This window comes from Amblyraja radiata, chromosome 21 (assembly GCF_010909765.2).
Source record: "Amblyraja radiata isolate CabotCenter1 chromosome 21, sAmbRad1.1.pri, whole genome shotgun sequence".
Classification (NCBI taxonomy): Eukaryota; Metazoa; Chordata; class Chondrichthyes; order Rajiformes; family Rajidae; genus Amblyraja; species Amblyraja radiata.
In genome coordinates this window covers 29,977,272-29,996,619 of record NC_045976.1, presented here as the reverse complement: position 1 = coordinate 29,996,619, position 19,348 = coordinate 29,977,272, and the positions used below count along the sequence as shown (strand labels likewise).

Sequence of the window (19,348 nt, the reverse complement as noted above, 5' to 3'; positions counted from 1 at the left end):
GGATGAGCGCAAAGAAAAGATTTTAAAGGAAGAATGGAAGAAGATGCAAAGCCAAAAAGAGGAAGTGACAGAATTAAGGGGAAAAAACAAAGTGTGTATGAGTGTGCAAAGAGCTTCTAAGGGCCACACATCTTCACAGGACTAGCAACAGAAAGTCTAGTATGTGTGAAGGCTTCCATAAGGGTGTGTCAGTCAGAAAGAATTATCCAATTCTACTGCTCTCCACTTATTTAAAAGAAAAAAAGAGTTTCTCAAAGCCCACTATTTTGCTCTGTACTTAAAGATGGAGATAACTACTTGTAGTTTCCGAGCCCTGTGTTGCCATTACCTCATGCTGCACTGTCACTGCTTTCTCTTCTGCCTTTAGCAGTCGATGCTTTAAATCTAATTCTTCAAACTGTCCTTTCTCTTCTGCCCTCTGGAGAGCTCTAGGATCTAGCTCGGGGCTTCTTATCTTCTGGGCAGATGTGGTACTATCACCCTTGCTTCCATCCTCAAGTCCTCTAACCTGCCGCCCGTCTTCCAGCTGCTCTCTTGCAGAAGCTCGGCCGCTTGTAACTACTTTATCAGCCAACTTCTCCTGGCATTTCCTCAGCTCCTCCTTCTGAGGGAGCTTCAGTTCCTCCTGCCATTTTAGTCCTGTCTCTTTGAGTTCGTTGCCATTTAGTTTTCTGGATTGTTGGTTCTCAGACAATATCTCAGCCTCTGCACCCTGCTGCTGACAATGGCTTTCAGATCCTGGAGCGTCCACTTTAAATCCGTCAACTGATCTGAAAGGAAAACAGGAAATATGTGTTTATCTTTGACTCTTTAAAATCAAACAAGTCCTTTAAAAATAATCAATTTCCCAAATTGACTATGAATCTTTGAAGCCTTCAACACAATGGCTAATTCGGCATGAATGCTCCCATGGCACTGCCCCATCAAAGGCTCACGGCCAGGGTTCAGTACAAGTTGGATACAGAGTAATGCCCCTGTCCCACTTAGGAAACCTGAATGGAAACCTCTGGAGACTTTGAGCCCCATCCAAGGTTTCCGTGCGGTTCCCGGAGGTTGCAGGTGGTTGCCGGAGGTTGCAGGTAGTGGAAGCAGGTCGGGAGACTGACAAAAACCTCCGGGAACCGCACGGAAACCTTGGGTGGGGCGCAGAGTCTCCAGAGGTTTCCGTTCAGGTTTCCTAAGTGGGACAGGGGCAAAAAGCTCCTCTACACTGTCCCATCAAACATCCACCAATCAGGTATGACATGGATTAAGAAACATAGTCAAGTTAATACTCCAGGACAGATAGAACATAAACTAGATAGAGAATAAAGTTGAGGTACAATGAACTGCAGATGCTGGAATCTTGAGGAAAACAAAGTGCTGGAGTAACTCAACGGGTCAGGCAGCATTTGTGGAGGGAACGAATAGGCAACGTTTCGGGTCTGGACCCCTCTTCAGGCGCCACCTGATCCACTGAGTTATTCCATTATTCTGTATTTTGCTGGAGAATAATGTTCCCTCCACACTGTTCCATCGAACACTCGAAGGGGAGGTACAGCACAGAGTAAACGCAGACTAAAATTCCCTCTATACTCAAACACAGCAAACCCAATAAATTAAGAGTAAAAATCCCACTAGACCATCCCAACAAACACTGAGTGCAGATGCAGGACATTTGGATACAGTGTAAAACTCCCCCTACACTGTCCCATCTAACACTCCCAGTAGAGATAGAACACACGTCGGTCAGAGTGAAAGTTCCTTTATACAACCCCAGTAAACATTTCCAAAGTTAGAAACAGGGTCAATCATCCTGTAAACAGTGAGTTTATAGGATGCTTTACACGGTTTCTAATTCAGCGAGTGTATCAGTGACTGAGTATGTGAGCATAAGGCTATGTATAAGTAAGTGCAAGTGAGTGGCTGTAAAAGACTGTGTACTTTTACAGCCTCAACAACATGAGCATTCGGGCTTTCCTGTCAGACATACAATGAGCAGCTATAAGAGGAAAGAATGAGGGAATATAGAAAGAATTGGAGGAAGATGAGTTGACTTGTTCAGCCCCTAAACACACAAACTAGCATTAGTGTTCGATTTCTGCTGGGGGTGACCTTGGACCTGGAGTTGGGGGTAGGGGTGGGAGGGCGTCATCATTTGAATGATTTTCCAGAAGTCGTTGAGATGAGCTCCATTCAGGCAGTAACTTGGGGCAGCAGTTCATTAAACATAAAAATAATGTGTAAGTGCGGCACTACATTGTGCTGCTCCAAAGACAAGTAAAAACCTTGGACTGCACATTCTCAGCTCAAGCAGCAGTAGTCAGGGTTGTTTGGCTGATACTTAACATCATGGGCATTGGCAGAGTGAGATCAGCCTGGTGGAGGACAAGCTATTCCTGCTGCATGGAGCAACTGCTACCGTCCCTGTCAGCGAACCAGCAATCCTGCAACCTGTTAAAGAATGGCTTGCTGTATTCCAATGGCATCCCATCAGCCCATTTAACAACAATAATTGTAGCAATCTCAAGCCTTGAGACAGAAATCAACACTTCCAATACAGCAACAAGATATTGAGTGACCTCATTCCCTCTTTTCTCTTCCTGTTCGCTGGGTGCTGTGAAAATATGGAGCCCAATATCTCCTGTCGCAAGGTTTGATGAGTGCACTTCTTGGAGCTGCAATCCACCTCCTTTGTGGGAGATGCAAGCTCATTTTGATAATTTCCGTTAGTTTCATCATGTTTACACTTATAAAATTGGGTCCCCTTTGAGTGCCTGGACAATTGACAGCACATCATGTTGTGGCTAGAGACTAAAACTATTATAATGAGCAGGCAGAGTGAAAGATGGTGGGCTGTTTGAAGAGAACAAAACCATGGTGTTCATTGTGATCTGCTTTGCGGTCTCAAGAGCTAGAGATTATATATAGATATATATATGTATGTGTTTCTTTGAGAATGTTTGAAGTGAGAGGCCATGCATGAATTTGAAGTAGCAGGGGTGAGCATGTGTGTGCGAGCGAGAGAGAGAGATAGAAAATAAGTGAGTATATGTGGGAGCACATGAGTGTAAGCACATCATAGATTTAGTTACTAATAAATGCATCAATGAGTGTGCAAGAGGTTGTGTGTGAGTGTTATGTGTGAGAGTAAGAATGTATAAGGTGACTAGGTATGTGAGTGAGGGTGGAAGCAAGCATGTGTGTGAGTGCATGAATGAGCATAATGGTGAATTTGTGTTCAAGTATATATAAGTGTGTGTTTTTTATTAATAAAGGTGTGTGTGTGTGTGTGTTGTGTGAATGCGTGTGAATACATGTTTGTTTATGTGTATATGAGAGAGAGAGAGAGTGCAAGCCTTACGTACAGAAGCATACATAACATAGTTAATTTGTCCTACCTGCAATACTGCCGTTCCATTTGCTGCAGTCTTTCCTTCAGCTGTTTGTTATCATTCTGCAGAACTCGACATTCTTGAGCCAGATTTCGACACTCAACCTGCAGGCACTGGACTGCACCTGTTACACACACAGCTTAAATAGCAACACACACATGCAAGCAGATAATAACGTCTGGTCGAGAATTCCACACCCTAAAAAACCCTACTAAAAAAGGCATTGTTTTAGCCACTTCCTTCATTCCTATCGTGATGGATTTACACTGAAATGTGCAGGGGTTGTGACAGAAGACATTTCGCCAGACAAGATTTAACCATCCCACACAGAACCACATGTTTATAACACGTACATGTATCCTACCAACCCTTCCCACCTCCCCCACTTCTCAAATCTAATTGATAGCATCCTCTCCTTCCACAATTCCACTCGATATTAATTTTATGTTCAAAATACGTTAAATGTTTTTCCTTTTGATTTGTTTTAATGTCTTTTCTCAACTCATCTTCTCCTGTTGCCTTATTTTATCTGTCTAACTGCATTCCCACACACATAATTGATAATTCTTATTATGTCCAATTGTTGTTCCCTCAACAACCCAAAATAAATTGTGATTTCCTTTTTTTTTTAATGGAACATACTTATTAACAGAATTATAGTGTGGTCGAGCTCAGACAAAGAGCATTTAGCACATCATGGCTGTCTATTCCGTGAAAGAGCCACCCAGTTAATCTCACTTTCCTCAATGGCATATCATTATTTTCATTAATTTTCATTCTGAAATAAATCATTTAATCTATTTTTGCCACGTTTTCAGGCTGTGCATTCCCAATCACTACAACTTGCTTTGTCCAAAACGGGTTCCTCCTGTTGCCTGGTACTTCCGCTAATCACTTTAAATCTCGAAGCAACCTCCCATCTCTTTTTATCTGTTATGCCAATAAAGAATTTGTTTTTTTTTAATGCCCCCATAAAATCTCTTATTTTTTTAGAATTGAACACTATGCCCATAGCCAATTGTATGTGCAATTGTGTATGCGTTACAATTGTTTACCATTACATCTTTTTATTCGTTTTCTACTCTACCGCCAATGTAGCTAAGAGATCCTTGGCCTAGAAATTGATCATCAGCATATTTCTGACATTGGTGCAGGTCACCCTTATGCTGTTTGTGAAAGTCACATGAAAACCGAGAACTTTCATCGTCAGGTATAACCACGCTGAAACTGAGTTTATTGTTTTTCTTGGTGTGTTGCAAGTTCTCACATTTGTCAAAATGTAGCAAGCAGGTGCGACGATGGAAGCACCACTCAACACTCTTCCGCTGCTGAATGAATGGATGCTGCATTGATGGACGGAGGTGAGAAAGTGTTTTTACAGGACGAGAAGGACCTGGACATGCTGGTGAAGAACATACCCACCTCTGGTGTTCCTTTTTTTATGGGAGCCAAAGGGGCCACCTAGTACTACAGTCAGGAATTCCTAGCAGATTTATGGCAGAAAAAGGTTTAGGGAGAACAATAATCCATTTGAAAGATGAAGAAATCAAATTTCCCTACAAATGCTATGATTGATTTAATAATAATAATAATTATAATAATAATAATAATAACAATAACATATGTTATTGTCATTGCACATAAGTGCAACGAGATTTGGATATGCAGCTTCCATCCGATGTCATAACTTAAATAACTAATAAAATTTAGATTTAGATACCCCGAGAACATGGTTTGTAAAAAGAACATTAAAACAGTAAAACAGTAAAAACAGACTAAAGTGCAGATGTGTCTGTGCAACGTGACCATCCGAGGGAGACAGTTCATGGGGGTGGGGGGCACTCAGCAGGGCCGGTTCAGAGCAGCTATAGCCCTGGGAATGAAGCTGTTCCTGCTTCTGGAGGTGCGGGCGTAGAAGGCCTTGTAACGTCTGCCGGAAGGTAGGAGTTCGAACAGTCCATTACAAGGGTGTGATGAATCTTTATGGATGCTGACGGCCTTCCTGAGGCACCGTGAAATAATTGAAAGGGGACTCTGATCCAACACTAGGTCTGACTGGTGTGAGAAATGCACCATTTCTGAGATGTAAAGATTAGCTTGTGAGGAAATATTAAGCAGGAGGTGTATATACTGATTGGAATTTAGAAAAAATGAGAGGCAGTCACATTGAAATATATAAGATTCTGATTGTGACAGAGAAGATTCTGATTATCTGTTCCCCATGGCCAGAGAGTATAGAACAAGAGGGCCTTGTCTCAGGAGAAGGGGCTGAGATAAAATGTTTTTTTATTCCTCCGAGGCTTTTGAATGGTGTGGAATTCTCTGCTCGAGAGCGCTGTGGACACGAGTTGTTGCGTCTATTCACTGGCTGAGTCAGCTTTATTTTTGAACAACAAATGCATATATGAGAGTGGATTAATAGTGAAGGTAAAGAAAACAGGCATAATCATGTAGAAAAATAGAGACCGAGATGTTTCAAGGCCTGTACCTGGTCTTGTTTACTTTCTTAAACTATGTCTCCGCAGTCCAGTGAATCAATAACTCGTTCCACCTCACAACCACCAACATGTCTTTATACATAAGTCTGCCCAAAACTCATCCTATCTTCCAGTTTTTGTACAAATATTTTTCCCTTTCCATTTGGATTTTAAACCTAGTACTGGGGTCACTGTCTTAATCTAGTTCATCTACAAAATCCATTTTATTAGTTCTAGTGACGTCTTTGTCCTTGTGGGCTGAAAAACACATTGCTGGAGGGAGAAACCCTTTATGTAATTTAGGAATTTCATTCCTATTTCTTTTCTAACTCGCTTTCTTCCCAGTGAGAAAGAATCATTAAAAATTTCTAGTCACAACAATATGATTATTCTTTACTCGTCTTTCTAATTACACATACTCGTCTTTCTAATTAGACTAGATTCCTTTCGCTTTCTTTCAATTGGAGGAGGTGTTAATGTCATTACTGTAACAAGATGTTTTAAGCTTTGCATTAATAATGACTTTGCATCAGTGACTTTGCATCTATAGTTTATAGATAGAGCGTGGAAACAGGCCCTACGGCCCACCGAGTCCCCGCTGACCAATGATGACCCGTACACTAGTTCTATCCTACACTCTAGGGACAATTTAGTGAGCAATTAACCTACAAACTTGGACGTCTTTGGAATGTGGTAGGAAACCGGAGCATCCGGTGAAAACGCATGCGGTCACTGGGAGAACGTGTAAACTCCATACAGATAGCACCCATAGTCACAATCAAACCATGGTCTCTGGCGTGCCACCCACATCATTTCCTTGTCTATTCCCACCTTTTCTCTCAGTTACTCATATTGATACAGAATCTCAAATTTTTTTTGGTTTCCTCCTAAAATATATTGGCTGAATTGTCTCAGTTGAGTGTGTTTTGTTGGACCTTTCAATGCCCATTACTCAATGCTCTCCCTATATATATGTACTAATGTGGGACAGATGGTTGGGTCTATTTCGCCCTGGGCCTCCCAAATCGGAAGTGAGACAGGCTTAGAAAAGTGTCAGCAGCTAGCTAGCATACAGCCGGGACACTACCCCAGATATCCCGACAGCCCATGACAGGAGACAAGGCAGATGGCACAATGGGCTAAGTGTTCGGCTGGCAACCTGAAGGTGGCCGGTTCGAATCCTGCTTGGAGTGTGTACTGTCGTTGTGTCCTTGGGCAAGACACTTCACCTACCTTTGCCTGGGACTAGAGACGGAAATTAGCTACTGATTGGCTACAATCTCGCATATTTACATGCAAATGTTCATTAATATGCACTGTCCCTATAAACAAATTATTATTATTATTATTATTATTAAGGTTGAAGATTGGGTGTGGGGATGTATCTCTGTCTCCGGCTCTGTCAAATGTTATGCAATTTTGCACAGATTTTTAAATGTCTCAATCATTTAAAATATTATAAAAAGCAAAATTTTGAGTATTTTCACATGGGTTAAAACAATGAAATTATATAAAGTGAGTATAAATGAAATAATTGAAAGGGGACTCTGATCCAACACTAGGTCTGACTGGTGTGAGATTACAGAAACACATTTGCTGGTTTCTGTCACTCAGCTCATCCATTACTAACGGTGGGTCTGCATCAGATCTGTGATTTACTTAAGGGCCTGTCCCACGAGCATGCGACAAGCGCGACCAAACCGGAACCGGAGGTCGAGTGATCCCGTACGAGTTGACGTGAAGTTCGAGCGAAGTCCGTGGGAAGTTCGCGCTAGGCGTACGCCGTCAAGACGCCGCGTACGGCGTTGAGACGATGCACACGCCTGTCGAGGCGGTGCATACGGCCTCAATGCGGCTGCGGGCCGGCAGGCCGTAGCCGCGCGGAATTTTTGGACAGTGTCAGTTTTTCGGAGCCCCGCGCAATGTCGGGACCAGCTCCGCACAACGCCATACGGCTCCGGCGATCGAAGTGGGACCGGCCCCGCGAGGCCGTACGGCTCAAGCGACCACGTTAGGTCGCGCTTGCCGCATGCAGTCGCATGCTCGTGGGACAGGCCCTTTAGCTGCAAGCAGTTAAACACTGAATTTCCTTTGAACAGCTGGCCACAGCCTGCTCAGTTCAGTCCATCGTATTTGTATATGCTCTTTTTGCCTTCACATCTTTAGTTATATATAGTTATTAAATAATGCAGCTCGAGGTTGGCTATTTGACCCACAATGTCTATATGAGATATTTGGCTATTATAGACAATATCTATGGTATTAATCTTATTTCTGCCCACTGTTCCTGAACCCCCTTTTAATTCCATTAAACTCTTCTTTCTTTTCCTCCTTCTTCTTAACTTAACATTCCTGTTGTTAAATTTGAGTTGCCCATTTCATTCAGTTCTCTAATTTATTTTCCATAGCTCAATTGCTCCTGGAACTGGTGCTAAAGTCCAAGAGTGAAATCTCCTTGACATCTCTACTTTCACTAGGCAGTGTCATTTCTCATTCATTCACCATGACTTGAAAAGTACCAACAGGATTCCCACCCATGAAGTCTATCATCTGAACTCATCCTCAAGTACTTTGGACTTTTTTTTTTTTAACCAGTGACTGACCCCACATGAAATTGAATCCCCTCTCCATTTAATAAACCCCTCTGTATAGGACTCATATCATTCACTGCCTGGATCATACCCTGGAGCTGAGTAACCTCTTCGGAGTTTTTCTTCTGTCGACTGTCATTTTTCATCTGTATCTCTGCTCGGAGTGTGGTGATCTCCAGCTCGTACTCCACTGTTGTCTGCTGAAGGTGTTCCAGCTCTGCCCGAATACGACATAGCTCCTCCTGCAGCGTTGCAATCTCATTTTCCCGTTCCCCCGCTGCCTCCTCGGCTGCCTGACGGAGATTCACAATCTCCTCCTGTGCGCAGTGAAGTTCCTCATGTGCTTCTGTCAGCTCACTCTCCTTCTCTTCCTCCAAGCTCTCAATCTCCTCCTGAACGGACCGAAGCTGTACTGAATAGGACAAAGCAGATATTTATAAGTTTTGTTATTGAAAATAACAAAATACAGTGGCTTGCAAAAGTATTCATACCCCTTGAACTTTTCTACATTTTGTCACATTACAACCACAAACGTAAATGTATTTTAATGGGATTTTATGTGATAGACCAACACAAAGTGGCGCATAATTGTGAAGTGGAAGGAAAATGATACATGGTTTTCAAATTTTTTTACAAATAAAAAACTGAAAAGTGTGGCGTGCAAAAGTATTCAGCCCCCGAGTCAATACTTTGTAGAACCACCTTTCGCTGCAATTACAGCTGCAAGTCTTTTGGGGTATGTCTCTATCAGCTTTGCACATCTAGAGACTGAAATTTTTGCCCATTCTTCTTTGCAAAATAGCTCAAGCTCAGTCAGATTGGATGGAGAGCATCTGTGAACAGCAATTTTCAAGTCTTGCCAGAGATTCTCAATTGGATTTAGGTCTGGACTTTGACTGGGCCATTCTAACACATGAATATGCTTGGATCTAAACCATTCCATTGTAGCTCTGGCTGTATGTTTAGGGTCATTGTCCTGCTGGAAGGTGAACCTCCGCCCCAGTCTCAAGTCTTTTGCAGACTCTAACAGGTTTTCTTCCAAGATTGCCCTGTATTTGGCTCCATCCATCTTCCCATCAACTCTGACCAGCTTCCCTGTCCCTGCTGAAGAAAAGCATCCCCACAGCATGATGCTGCCACCACCATGTTTCACAGTGGGGATGATGTGTTCAGGGTGATGTGCAGTGTTAGTTTTCCGCCACACATAGCGTTTTGCATTTAGGCCAAAAACTTCAATTTTGGTCTCATCTGACCAGAGCACCTTCCTCCACATGTTTGCTGTGTCCCCCACATGGCTTGTGGCAAACTGCAAACGGGACTTCTTATGGCTTTTTTTCAACAATGGCTTTCTTCTTGCCACTCTTCCATAAAGGCCCGATTTGTGGAGTGCACGACTAATAGTTGTCCTGTGGACAGATTCTCCCACCTGAGCTGTGGATCTCTGCAGCTCCTCCAGAGTTACCATGGGCCTCTTGGCAGCTTCTCTGATCAATGCTCTCCTTGCCCAGCTGTCAGTTTAGGTGGACGGCCATGTCTTGGTAGGTTTGCAGTTGTGCCATACTCTTTCCATTTTCGGATGATGGATTGAACAGTGCTCCGTGAGATGTTCAAAGCTTGGGATATTTTTTTATAACCTAACCCTGCTTTAAACTTCTCTACAACTTTATCCCTGACTGGTCTGGTGTGTTCCTTGGGCTTCATGATGCTGTTTGTTCACTAATGTTCTCTAACAAACCTCTGAGGCCTTCACAGAACAGCTGTATTTATACTGAGATTAGATTACACACAAGTGGACTCTATTTACTAATTAGGTGACTTCTGAAGGCAATTGGTTGCACTGGATTTTATTTAGGGGTATCAGAGTAAAGGGGGCTGAATACTTTTGCACACCACACTTTTCAGTTTTTTATTTGTAAAAAAATTTGAAACCATGTATCATTTTCCTTCCACTTCACAATTATGCGCCACTTTGTGTTGGTCTATCACATAAAATCCCAATAAAATACATTTACGTTTGTGGTTGTAACGTGACAAAATGTGGAAAAGTTCAAGGGGTATGAATACTTTTGCAAGCCACTGTAACTATTAGTGAGTTTGCTGCTTTGGTTAAAGAAACAGATTTGAGTTCAGTAATTTCAGCCAATACCTCTCAGGTAGTGGCATAATGCTATTCTAACCAATGGAGCTGAAACTCCTTGTTCTGAGACAGCAAACAAGGGAGAATGGAATGTGTAAGAAGGGTCTTGTACCAAAACGTCATCCATTCCTTCTCCCTAGAGATGCTGCCTGTCCTGCTGAGTTACTCCAGCATTTTGTGTCTATCTAACAAAAAATGGAATACAGGACTACTCAGATAGAGAAAAGATGAGAGGTTCAAGTGGATCATAAATTGATTGGTTGAGCAGAACGCCCGAGTCTTTGCCGTATATCGCTTATAATCCCATATGCTCAATTAGACAGTAGCACTGTTGAAAATGTAAGTCAAGGGTTGAGAGTGTTTTATTGGCATATGTCCCAAGAACAATGACATTTTTATTTGCAGCAGCACAGCAGACAAGTAAACATAGTACTCTGTAAGCACCATAATAAACAACAAAAAAATGTTGTATATAAAAACAAATAATAATAGTGCAACGACAAAATAATGCCCCCACGTCAATGTAGTTCGGAGTATAGTTGGAGGTTGTAGTGATAATAGCTGGTTGTTGGGAAGAAGCTGCTCCTGAACCTAGATGTGACAGTTTTCAGGTTCCTATACCTTCTTCCCGATGGCAGGAGTGAAATGAGGGTGTGGCCAGGGTGGTGTGGGTCTATGATGATGCTGGCTGCCTTTTTGAGGCAGCTCCTCCCTAATTAGATATTTTGATGGTGGGGAGGTCAGTTCCCGTGACGGGCCATGTTCACCACTTTTTGCAAACTTTCTCCTTCCTGGGCATTGGAGTTGCTGAACAAGGCCGTGATGTAACCAGTCAGTATGCTCTTAACTGTACATCTATTCTATTCCTTGGGGCACAGGAGGATGAGGGGTGATCTTATAAAGGTGTACAAAATCATGAGATCATACGCAGAATAGGGGAATCTAGGACCAGAGGACATGGGTTCAAGGTGAAGGGGAAAAGATTTAATAAGAATCTGAAGGGGTGACTCTTTCACACAAAGGGTGGTGGGTGTATGGAACATGCTGCCAGATGAGGTAGTTGAGGCTGGGACTATTCCAACGTTTAAGAAACAGTTAGACAGGTACATGGATAGGACAGGTGTAGAGAGCAGGTCCAAGAGCAGGCCAGTGGCACTAGTGTAGCTGGGGCATGTTGGTCGGTGTGGGCAAGTTTGGCCGAAGGGCCCGTTTCCACACTGTATCACTCTATGACTATGGCTCTATCTACAGAAGTTCAAGAGAGTATTCGTCGACATACCAAATCTCCGTAAACTTCCAAGGGAGTAGAGGTGCTGATGGGCTTTCTGTATGATTTCATTAGTGTGCTGTGTTCAGGACAGATCTTCATAGATATGCATGCTCACCAATTTGAAATTTTTGATTCTCTCCACTACCGTCCCATCGATGAAGACAGGTTTGTGCATCCTCAGCCTTTCTCTTCTAAATTCAACAATCGGTTCCTTGGTTTTACTGACGTTGAGAACAAGATTGTTGTTCTGGCACCATTCGGTCAGTCAATCGATCTTCCTCCTATATTTTGACACCATCATCCGTAATTTGTCCAACAACGGTAGTGTCATCGGCGAATTTAAAGATGCAGTTGGAACTGTGTCTGGTTACACAGTCATGGGTATAGAGTGAGTGGAGCAGGAGGCTGAGCACACTGCCTTGAGGAGCTCCTGTTGCTGCCAATCCGTACAGATCGTGTTCTGGTAAAGGGGAAGTTGCGGTTCCAGCTGCAGAGGAATACACAGAAACCCCGTTCCCTAAGCTTAACAAACAGTTTGGAGGGGATAATAGTGTTTAACTGCGAGCTGTAGTCAATGAACAACAGCCTGATATATGTGTTTTTATTGTCCAAGTGGTCCAGTGCAGAGTGGAGAGCCAGCAAGATCACATCCTCCGTTGCCATGTTGTGGCGGTAGGCAAATTGCAGTGTGTCCTGGTTCTTGTTGAGGTAGGAGTTGATATGCCATAACCAACATCTCAAAGCACTTCATCACCACGGATATTAGTGCCACCGGTCGGTAGTCATTGAAGCATGGTACCTTACTCTTTATGTTATTATTATTGTTGTGAATGCACTATATGAATGGAGATCTTTCTCGAGTAATATAACTGAAAAGTTGGGAAATTATGCTAAACTTGTGTCATATAGTCAGAGTTATACAGCACAGAAACAGGCCCTTCAGCCTAACTTGTCCATGCCAACTAAATTGTCTACCTGAACCAGTCCCATTTGCCTGTGTTTTGCCTGTATCACTCCATACCTATCCAAATGGCTTTTAAATGCTGTAACTGAAACTGCTTCTGCAACTTTGGCAGCTCTTTTCACATGCCCACTATCCTCTGTGTGAAAAGGTTGCCCCTCTATTCCTTTTTAAAATCTTTCCTTTCTCACGAATCTATGCCCTCTAGTTTTAGACGTCTCCACCTTGGGGAAATAATTGTTTCTATTTGCCATATCTATTCCACTATGATTTGATATACCTCTATAAGATCCCCCCCCCTCTGCCTTCATGATCCACAGAAAAAAGACCCAGCCTATCCAGCCACTTTTTATCTCAAGTCATCCAGACCTCGGACATCCTTGTAAATCCTTTGTACACCGTTTCCATTTTAATGGCATCCTTCCTATAGATGGGTGACCAGAACTGGACTAAATACTCCAAATGCTGCACCATTCCAGACATGACTTGAACACACAACTCCAGGCTTGGGATGTCAATGTCTTATCCACTTGGTCATTAGAGCTGTTGTTTATATCACACATGGAATCACACATACGATCATAGATGCAATGGGGAGAATGCAGAGAAGATTTAGGGGAACACCAGAAATGTAAAGTTATCTGTATCAGGAAAGATTTCCACTCAATCCCAGTGAGTTCATCTTTTATAGAACTAGTTTTGTACCATTCTCATCCAAACATTCGGCATGCTGCCCACAAATGTACTCACTAGCCAGCTGAGGCCATTCAGCACTCACGCACCCTCTATCATTTAGTGCCACATTGCCTTGTTATGAATCCAAGAGGTTTATTAGCTCTTCAGCCGAGTTCACTTACTTTACATAGACAATAGGTGCAGGAGTAGGCCATTCATCCCTTCGAGCCAGCACCGCCATTCAATGTGATCATCCACAATCAGTACCCTGTTCCTGCCTTCTCCCCATATCCCTCGATTCCGCTAGCCCTAGGAGCTCTAACTGTTTTGAATGCATTAAGTAAATCGGCCTCCACTGCCTTCTGAGGCACAGAATTCCACAAATTCACAACTCACTGTGTGAAAAAGTTTTTCCTCATCTCAGTTCTAAATGGCCTACCCCTTATTCTTAAACTATGGCCCCTGGTTCTGGACACTCCCAACATCAGGAACATGTTTCCTGCATCTAGCATGTCCAATCCCTTAATAATTTAATATGTTTCTATAAGATTCCCTCTCATCCTTCTAAATTCCAGTGAATACAAGCCCAGACGCTCCATTCTTTCATCATATGACAGTCCCGCCATCCCGGGAATTAACCTCATGACCCTACGCTGCACTCCTTCAATCGCAAGAATGTCCTTCCTCAAATTAGGAAGACCAAAACTGCACACAATACACCAGGTGTGATCTCACCAGGGCCCTGTACAACTCCTCTCGTTATGAAGGCCACACAACATGCCATTAGCTTTCTTCTCAGCCTGCTGTACCTTCATGCTTACTTTCAGTGACTGATGTACAAGGATACCCAGGTCTCATTGTACTTCCCCTTTTCCTAACCTGATACCATTCAGATAATAATCTGCCTTCCTGTTCTTGCCACCAAAGTGGATAACCTCACATTTATCCACATTATACTGCGTCTGCCATGCATCTGCCCACTCACCCAACCTGTCCAAGTCACCCTTCACCCTCATAGAATCCTCTTCACAGTTCACACTGCCACCCAGCTTTGTGAAATCTGCAAATTTGCTAATGTTACTTTTATTTCCTTCATCTATGAATTGAGAATGAGGAATTTACATTTATGACAGGGCATCCAGCCACTCTGCTGAGCTCTGCTCATATCCTCATATGGCATTGCACTTCTCTGCTTCGTATTGCTTAACCCAAGACTCAGTTACTGTGGCATGTTTGCGTTCTACAGCACAGCTCAAACCCAAAAACTGTCACTCACCTTGGAGACGCTGGATCTGTTTGGCAAAGTTTTCAGTCTGTTGCACATTGACCAATCGTTGTTCCTCCAGCAATCCTGCAGTGTTTGGAAAGGCAAGAGATTGATATGACAGCGGCTAAATACATCGTGAATCTCCCTCTACACTCTTCCACTGAACATTGCCAGGGGAGGTAGAAGGGTAAAGCACACCAGAGTGTTCCAAAAAGCAGGATGGCAGTGGGAGCTGAGGTCATGGACCTGCAACATTAACTCTATTCTCTTCTCACAGATGCTGCCTGACCTGCTGAATATTTCCAGCTATTTTAATCGTTGAGTTGCAAGAAAATGTAGGGAACTATGAGGGAATAAAAAGGGTTAATTGGCTGACTAGGGACATAGCACATGAAATACAAAGTGGGAAAATGTGAAGTCCTCCATTTTGGAAGAAAAAAGTAGAAATGTTGCTTTAATTTTTTTTAATTGGGTTTTGAAAAGATCTGCTGTTCAGAAGTACTTGAACCCTACTTGTAGGTTCAGCAAATCAGAAGGAAGGCAAATGGTATGTTGCCCCTATTACAAGAGGTTTAAGTGCAGGAGCAAAAAACATTCATCCTGCAATTACAAGGGCAATTTGTGAGACTTCAACTTCTCCAGATGCCTTCGTGATAATATATGTTTTCAGTTAGATATAACGCTATGGCCCAAAGGATGTAAAAGTGACTGTCTCTTGTTGTCCCATATTGAGAAAGCAGGTCTTTCACTTTCCCTGTTTCTTCTGTCTGTATGTGCTGAAAGCTCCTAACATGAATAATACTCAAAATTGTAATGTCTTCTAATGAGAACATACTCAATTATCCTCACCTCTAACTTTTATATATGCTACATGATGCTCAAAACATCCTGATATTTCTCCCCTACTGACTCCCCACCATGTCTCCCCAATTCTTGAAACTGCCCATAAAAACCCTACATCTCCAACTCGCATTCCTATATCCAATTCCCTGACCACCTTATGTCAGTTCCTTCAGTCTATGCCTTGCCCCTCCAGCACAGCATGTCAAAGTCTGATTCCCACAACTCCCCACCAATGCTCAGCTTCACACCAATCAGGACTATTCTTGCCAACCCTAAAACCCCCGTCTCATTCCCAGGACTGAGCATGGAATGCAGGACATCTGGCCTCGCCCACCCTCCCCCCCCCCCAATAAACCCTTTCCTCTATGAAATCCACTTACTTTGTAAGTCCAAATAGCTCCTCTGGTGCCGGGCTGCTTGTTCCTGAGACTCCTCCAATTCCTTCCGGAGCTGCTTAATCTGCAACCTCAACTCATCCAATTCCAACATACAAAGCACATTGTTGCACGATTTAGGACCAGGTGACCTCATGCTACATATTTCTGGTTTGCTTAATAGTTGGTCGTAAGACTTATGGAAACGTGTCACCATATCACAAAGTTCTAGATTAGCTGATATCGCTGTAGATACTTTAGGATCAGTTGAGTTGACCTCAGCTGTTTTGGTAACAGATAACGCATCCTCACCTGGTTTAGGAGTAGCTAACATGATCCCAGGAACCTTAGGAGCAACAAATCTAACGTCAGACGTCTTGAGAGCAGCTGACTTGATCTCGGAGGATTTGGGACCAGCTGCTTTGGTCTCAGACATGTTGAATACAGCTGACTTGATCTCAGAAACTTTGGAAGAAGCTGGCGTGACCTTGGGAAGTTTGGGATCACTTGTTTTGGTCTCAGATATGTTAAGCGCAGATAACTTGACGTCAGATGTCTTGGGAGCAGCTGAATCTACCTCACATTCCTGGGAAGCAACTGACTTGACTTCTGCCTCATTGGGACCATCTGATTTGATTTTGTAATCAGTTGGCATGACTGACATTACCTTGAAATCATTGGGAGCAGATAATGTGACCTCAGAAGGCTTGGGATCAGCTGCCTTGCTCACTGACCCATTAGAAGCAGTTGACTTGATCTCAGACAACTTGGTAGTGCTTGACTTGACCTCAGAAAGTTTGGAATCAGTAGATGTGACTTCAGATGGTTTGAGATCAGTTGACTTCACTTCAACCATCTTGGGGCCAGCCAGCAATACCGTGGATTGGTTAGGATCTATTAACTCTATTGTAGATGGTTTGAGAGGTGTTGATCTAACCTCAGATTGTTTGAGATCAACTGACGTGACCCTGGATGGTTTGGGATCAGATAACTGAACTTCTGTTTGGCTGAGATCAACTGGTTTCACCATGGATGGATTGAAATTTGTGGGGTTGAATTCAGGCACAGACGAATCAGTTGATTTGACCTCAGCTGGGATGAGATCAGCAGACTTGAATTCAGGCATTTTAAGATCAATTGACTTGACGTTGTATGGTTTGGAATGTGTTGATTCAATTTCCACTAATTTAGGATCAGCTGACTTAACTTCTGACTGTTTAGCATCAATTGCCTTGACCTCAGATGATGTAGAATGAGTTGTCTTGATTTCAGATGGTTTGGAATCTGCTAATTTGACTTCTGACACTTCAGAATCAATCATCTGGGCATCAAATGGTTTGGGATAAACTGTTTTGATCTCGGGTGGATTGGAATCTGCTAATTTGACCTCTGACACCTTAGGATCAATTGTCTTCATCTCAGATGGCTTGTGTTCCGCTAATTTGACCTCTATCACTTTGGGATCAATTGTCTTGATATCAGATGATTTAGAACAAGTTGACTCAGTCTCAGATGGTTTGAAATCAATTAACTTGATCTCTGAGGCATTAGAATCAACTGCCTTGACGTCAGGTGATTTAGGGTATGTTGAATTGATTTCAGATGGTTTGGGATTATCTGATTTGATCTCTGATACCTTAGGATCAATTACCTTAACCTCACATAGATTGGAATATGTTGACTTGACCTCAGAAGATGTGTGAACAATTGACCTGACCTCAGATGTCTCAGAATTAGTTGACGTGACCATGGTTGGTGTGGGATCAGGTAATTTGACATCAGTTGACTTGGAATCAGATGAACTGATCTCAGGAGCCTTGAGATTCGTTGAATTTACCTCCGAAATTTCGAATGCTTCTGATTTCACCTCACAGACTGGAATATCAGGTGACTTCATATGTGACTCTGGATCTCCTGAAGATGAGACATTTGCTGTTGATTCATTTGCCTTGTTGTCTGCAGACAGCACATCACCTTTGTAAAACAAATGTTGATAATAATAAACCCAATGTAGAAAACACGATCAATGGAGATACATTGCCAGAAACCGATTCAACAGAATCTCTAAAGTGTTCGCCCTTGTGTGTCAGTGTGCTCAGTGTTGTCCCTGGCTGAGTGGAGAGCACAGGACCAGATTCTCACTGCACAATGAGCACAGAGCCCATCTCTTCTACATAGTGTGCCGCAAGCCCAGAGTCAACCCAGTTCTAGTCACCATGACCTGACCACCCACCATTCAATAGACCATGTTCCATGCTATTTGTCACTCACTCGCCAATGTCCCGACAGTCAGTTCCTCCTGGACAATGTGTCGAAGTCTGCATTTCTCAGCATGTCATGTCCAGAGCCCCTTCTCTCACTGGTCTGTGCTCCAATGCTGTTGTTTACACAACTGAGGCCGGGATCAACCCTGATTGGACGGCATGCCCAGAGCACATATCTCATGGGACATGCACTAAGTTTATTCACCATGCAAAAAGCCTGATTGTCACTGGACTGTGTGCCCAGAACCACCCCTCAATAGATAATTTCTCTCTAGGGTGGCACAGTGGCAGAGTTGCTGCCTTGGGCACCCTCTGTACGGAGTTTCTACGTTCTCCCTGTGACCGCATGGGTTTCCTTTGGACGCTCCAGTTTCCTCCCACATTCCTAAGACATACAGCTTTATAGGTAAAATGTGTAGGAAGGAACCGCAGATGCTGGCGTATACCAGAGATAGTCACAAAATGCTGGAATAACTCAGCGGGTCAGGCAGCAACTCTGGAGAAAAGGAATAGGTGATGTTTTGGGTGGAAACCCGGGTGTGAAGAAGGGTTCTGACCTGAAACATCACCTATTCCTTTTCTCCAGAAATGCTGCCTGACCCGCTGAGTAATTCCAAAATCATTTTGTAAGAAAGGCCAACATATGAATTGTCCTCCATATGGTTGCTGCACCTAGATGTTAGCCTTCAGTGACCTTTGCACAAACACGCGTAGGTCCCCAATTTCTCACATTTAACATTGTTTTTCAGTTATGTACATCTCAATGGATAGTGTCATTTCTTCCCCATATTATTGTTCATCTGTCACATTCTCCCACATTTATTCAGTTTGTCCATAACCTCATTCCATTCTCCTCCATACTCATAATCTCACAAGCTTGAGTATCATGAGCAATGACGTTTCATACCCTCAGGAAAATTATTGATATAGATTGTGGATAGCTGAGGTTCAATTAGATTTAGCAATTTTCATAACCCGAGAAGCATCTATTGATTCCTTGTTATACAAAAATGCGGGAGAAACTCAGCGGGTGCAGCAGCATCGATGGAGCAAAGGAAATAGGTGACGTTTCGGGCCAAAACCCTTCTTCAGACTGATGGGGGGTGGGGGGGAGA

General features: G+C 43.1%; 1 protein-coding gene across 1 annotated transcript in view; it reads right to left on the bottom strand.

Moving 5' to 3' along the window:
* Window positions 1-19,348, bottom strand: part of ccdc136 (coiled-coil domain containing 136) — a 46,980-nt gene that overhangs the window by 14,995 nt on the left and 12,637 nt on the right. The window contains exons 6-10 of the mRNA XM_033039944.1: window positions 15,976-17,943; window positions 14,762-14,836; window positions 8,534-8,854; window positions 3,381-3,498; window positions 329-770 (exon numbers count right to left, since the gene is read on the bottom strand). Coding sequence (XP_032895835.1) covers window positions 329-770; window positions 3,381-3,498; window positions 8,534-8,854; window positions 14,762-14,836; window positions 15,976-17,943 — 2,924 coding nt within the window. The remainder of the gene's footprint in view (window positions 1-328; window positions 771-3,380; window positions 3,499-8,533; window positions 8,855-14,761; window positions 14,837-15,975; window positions 17,944-19,348) is intronic.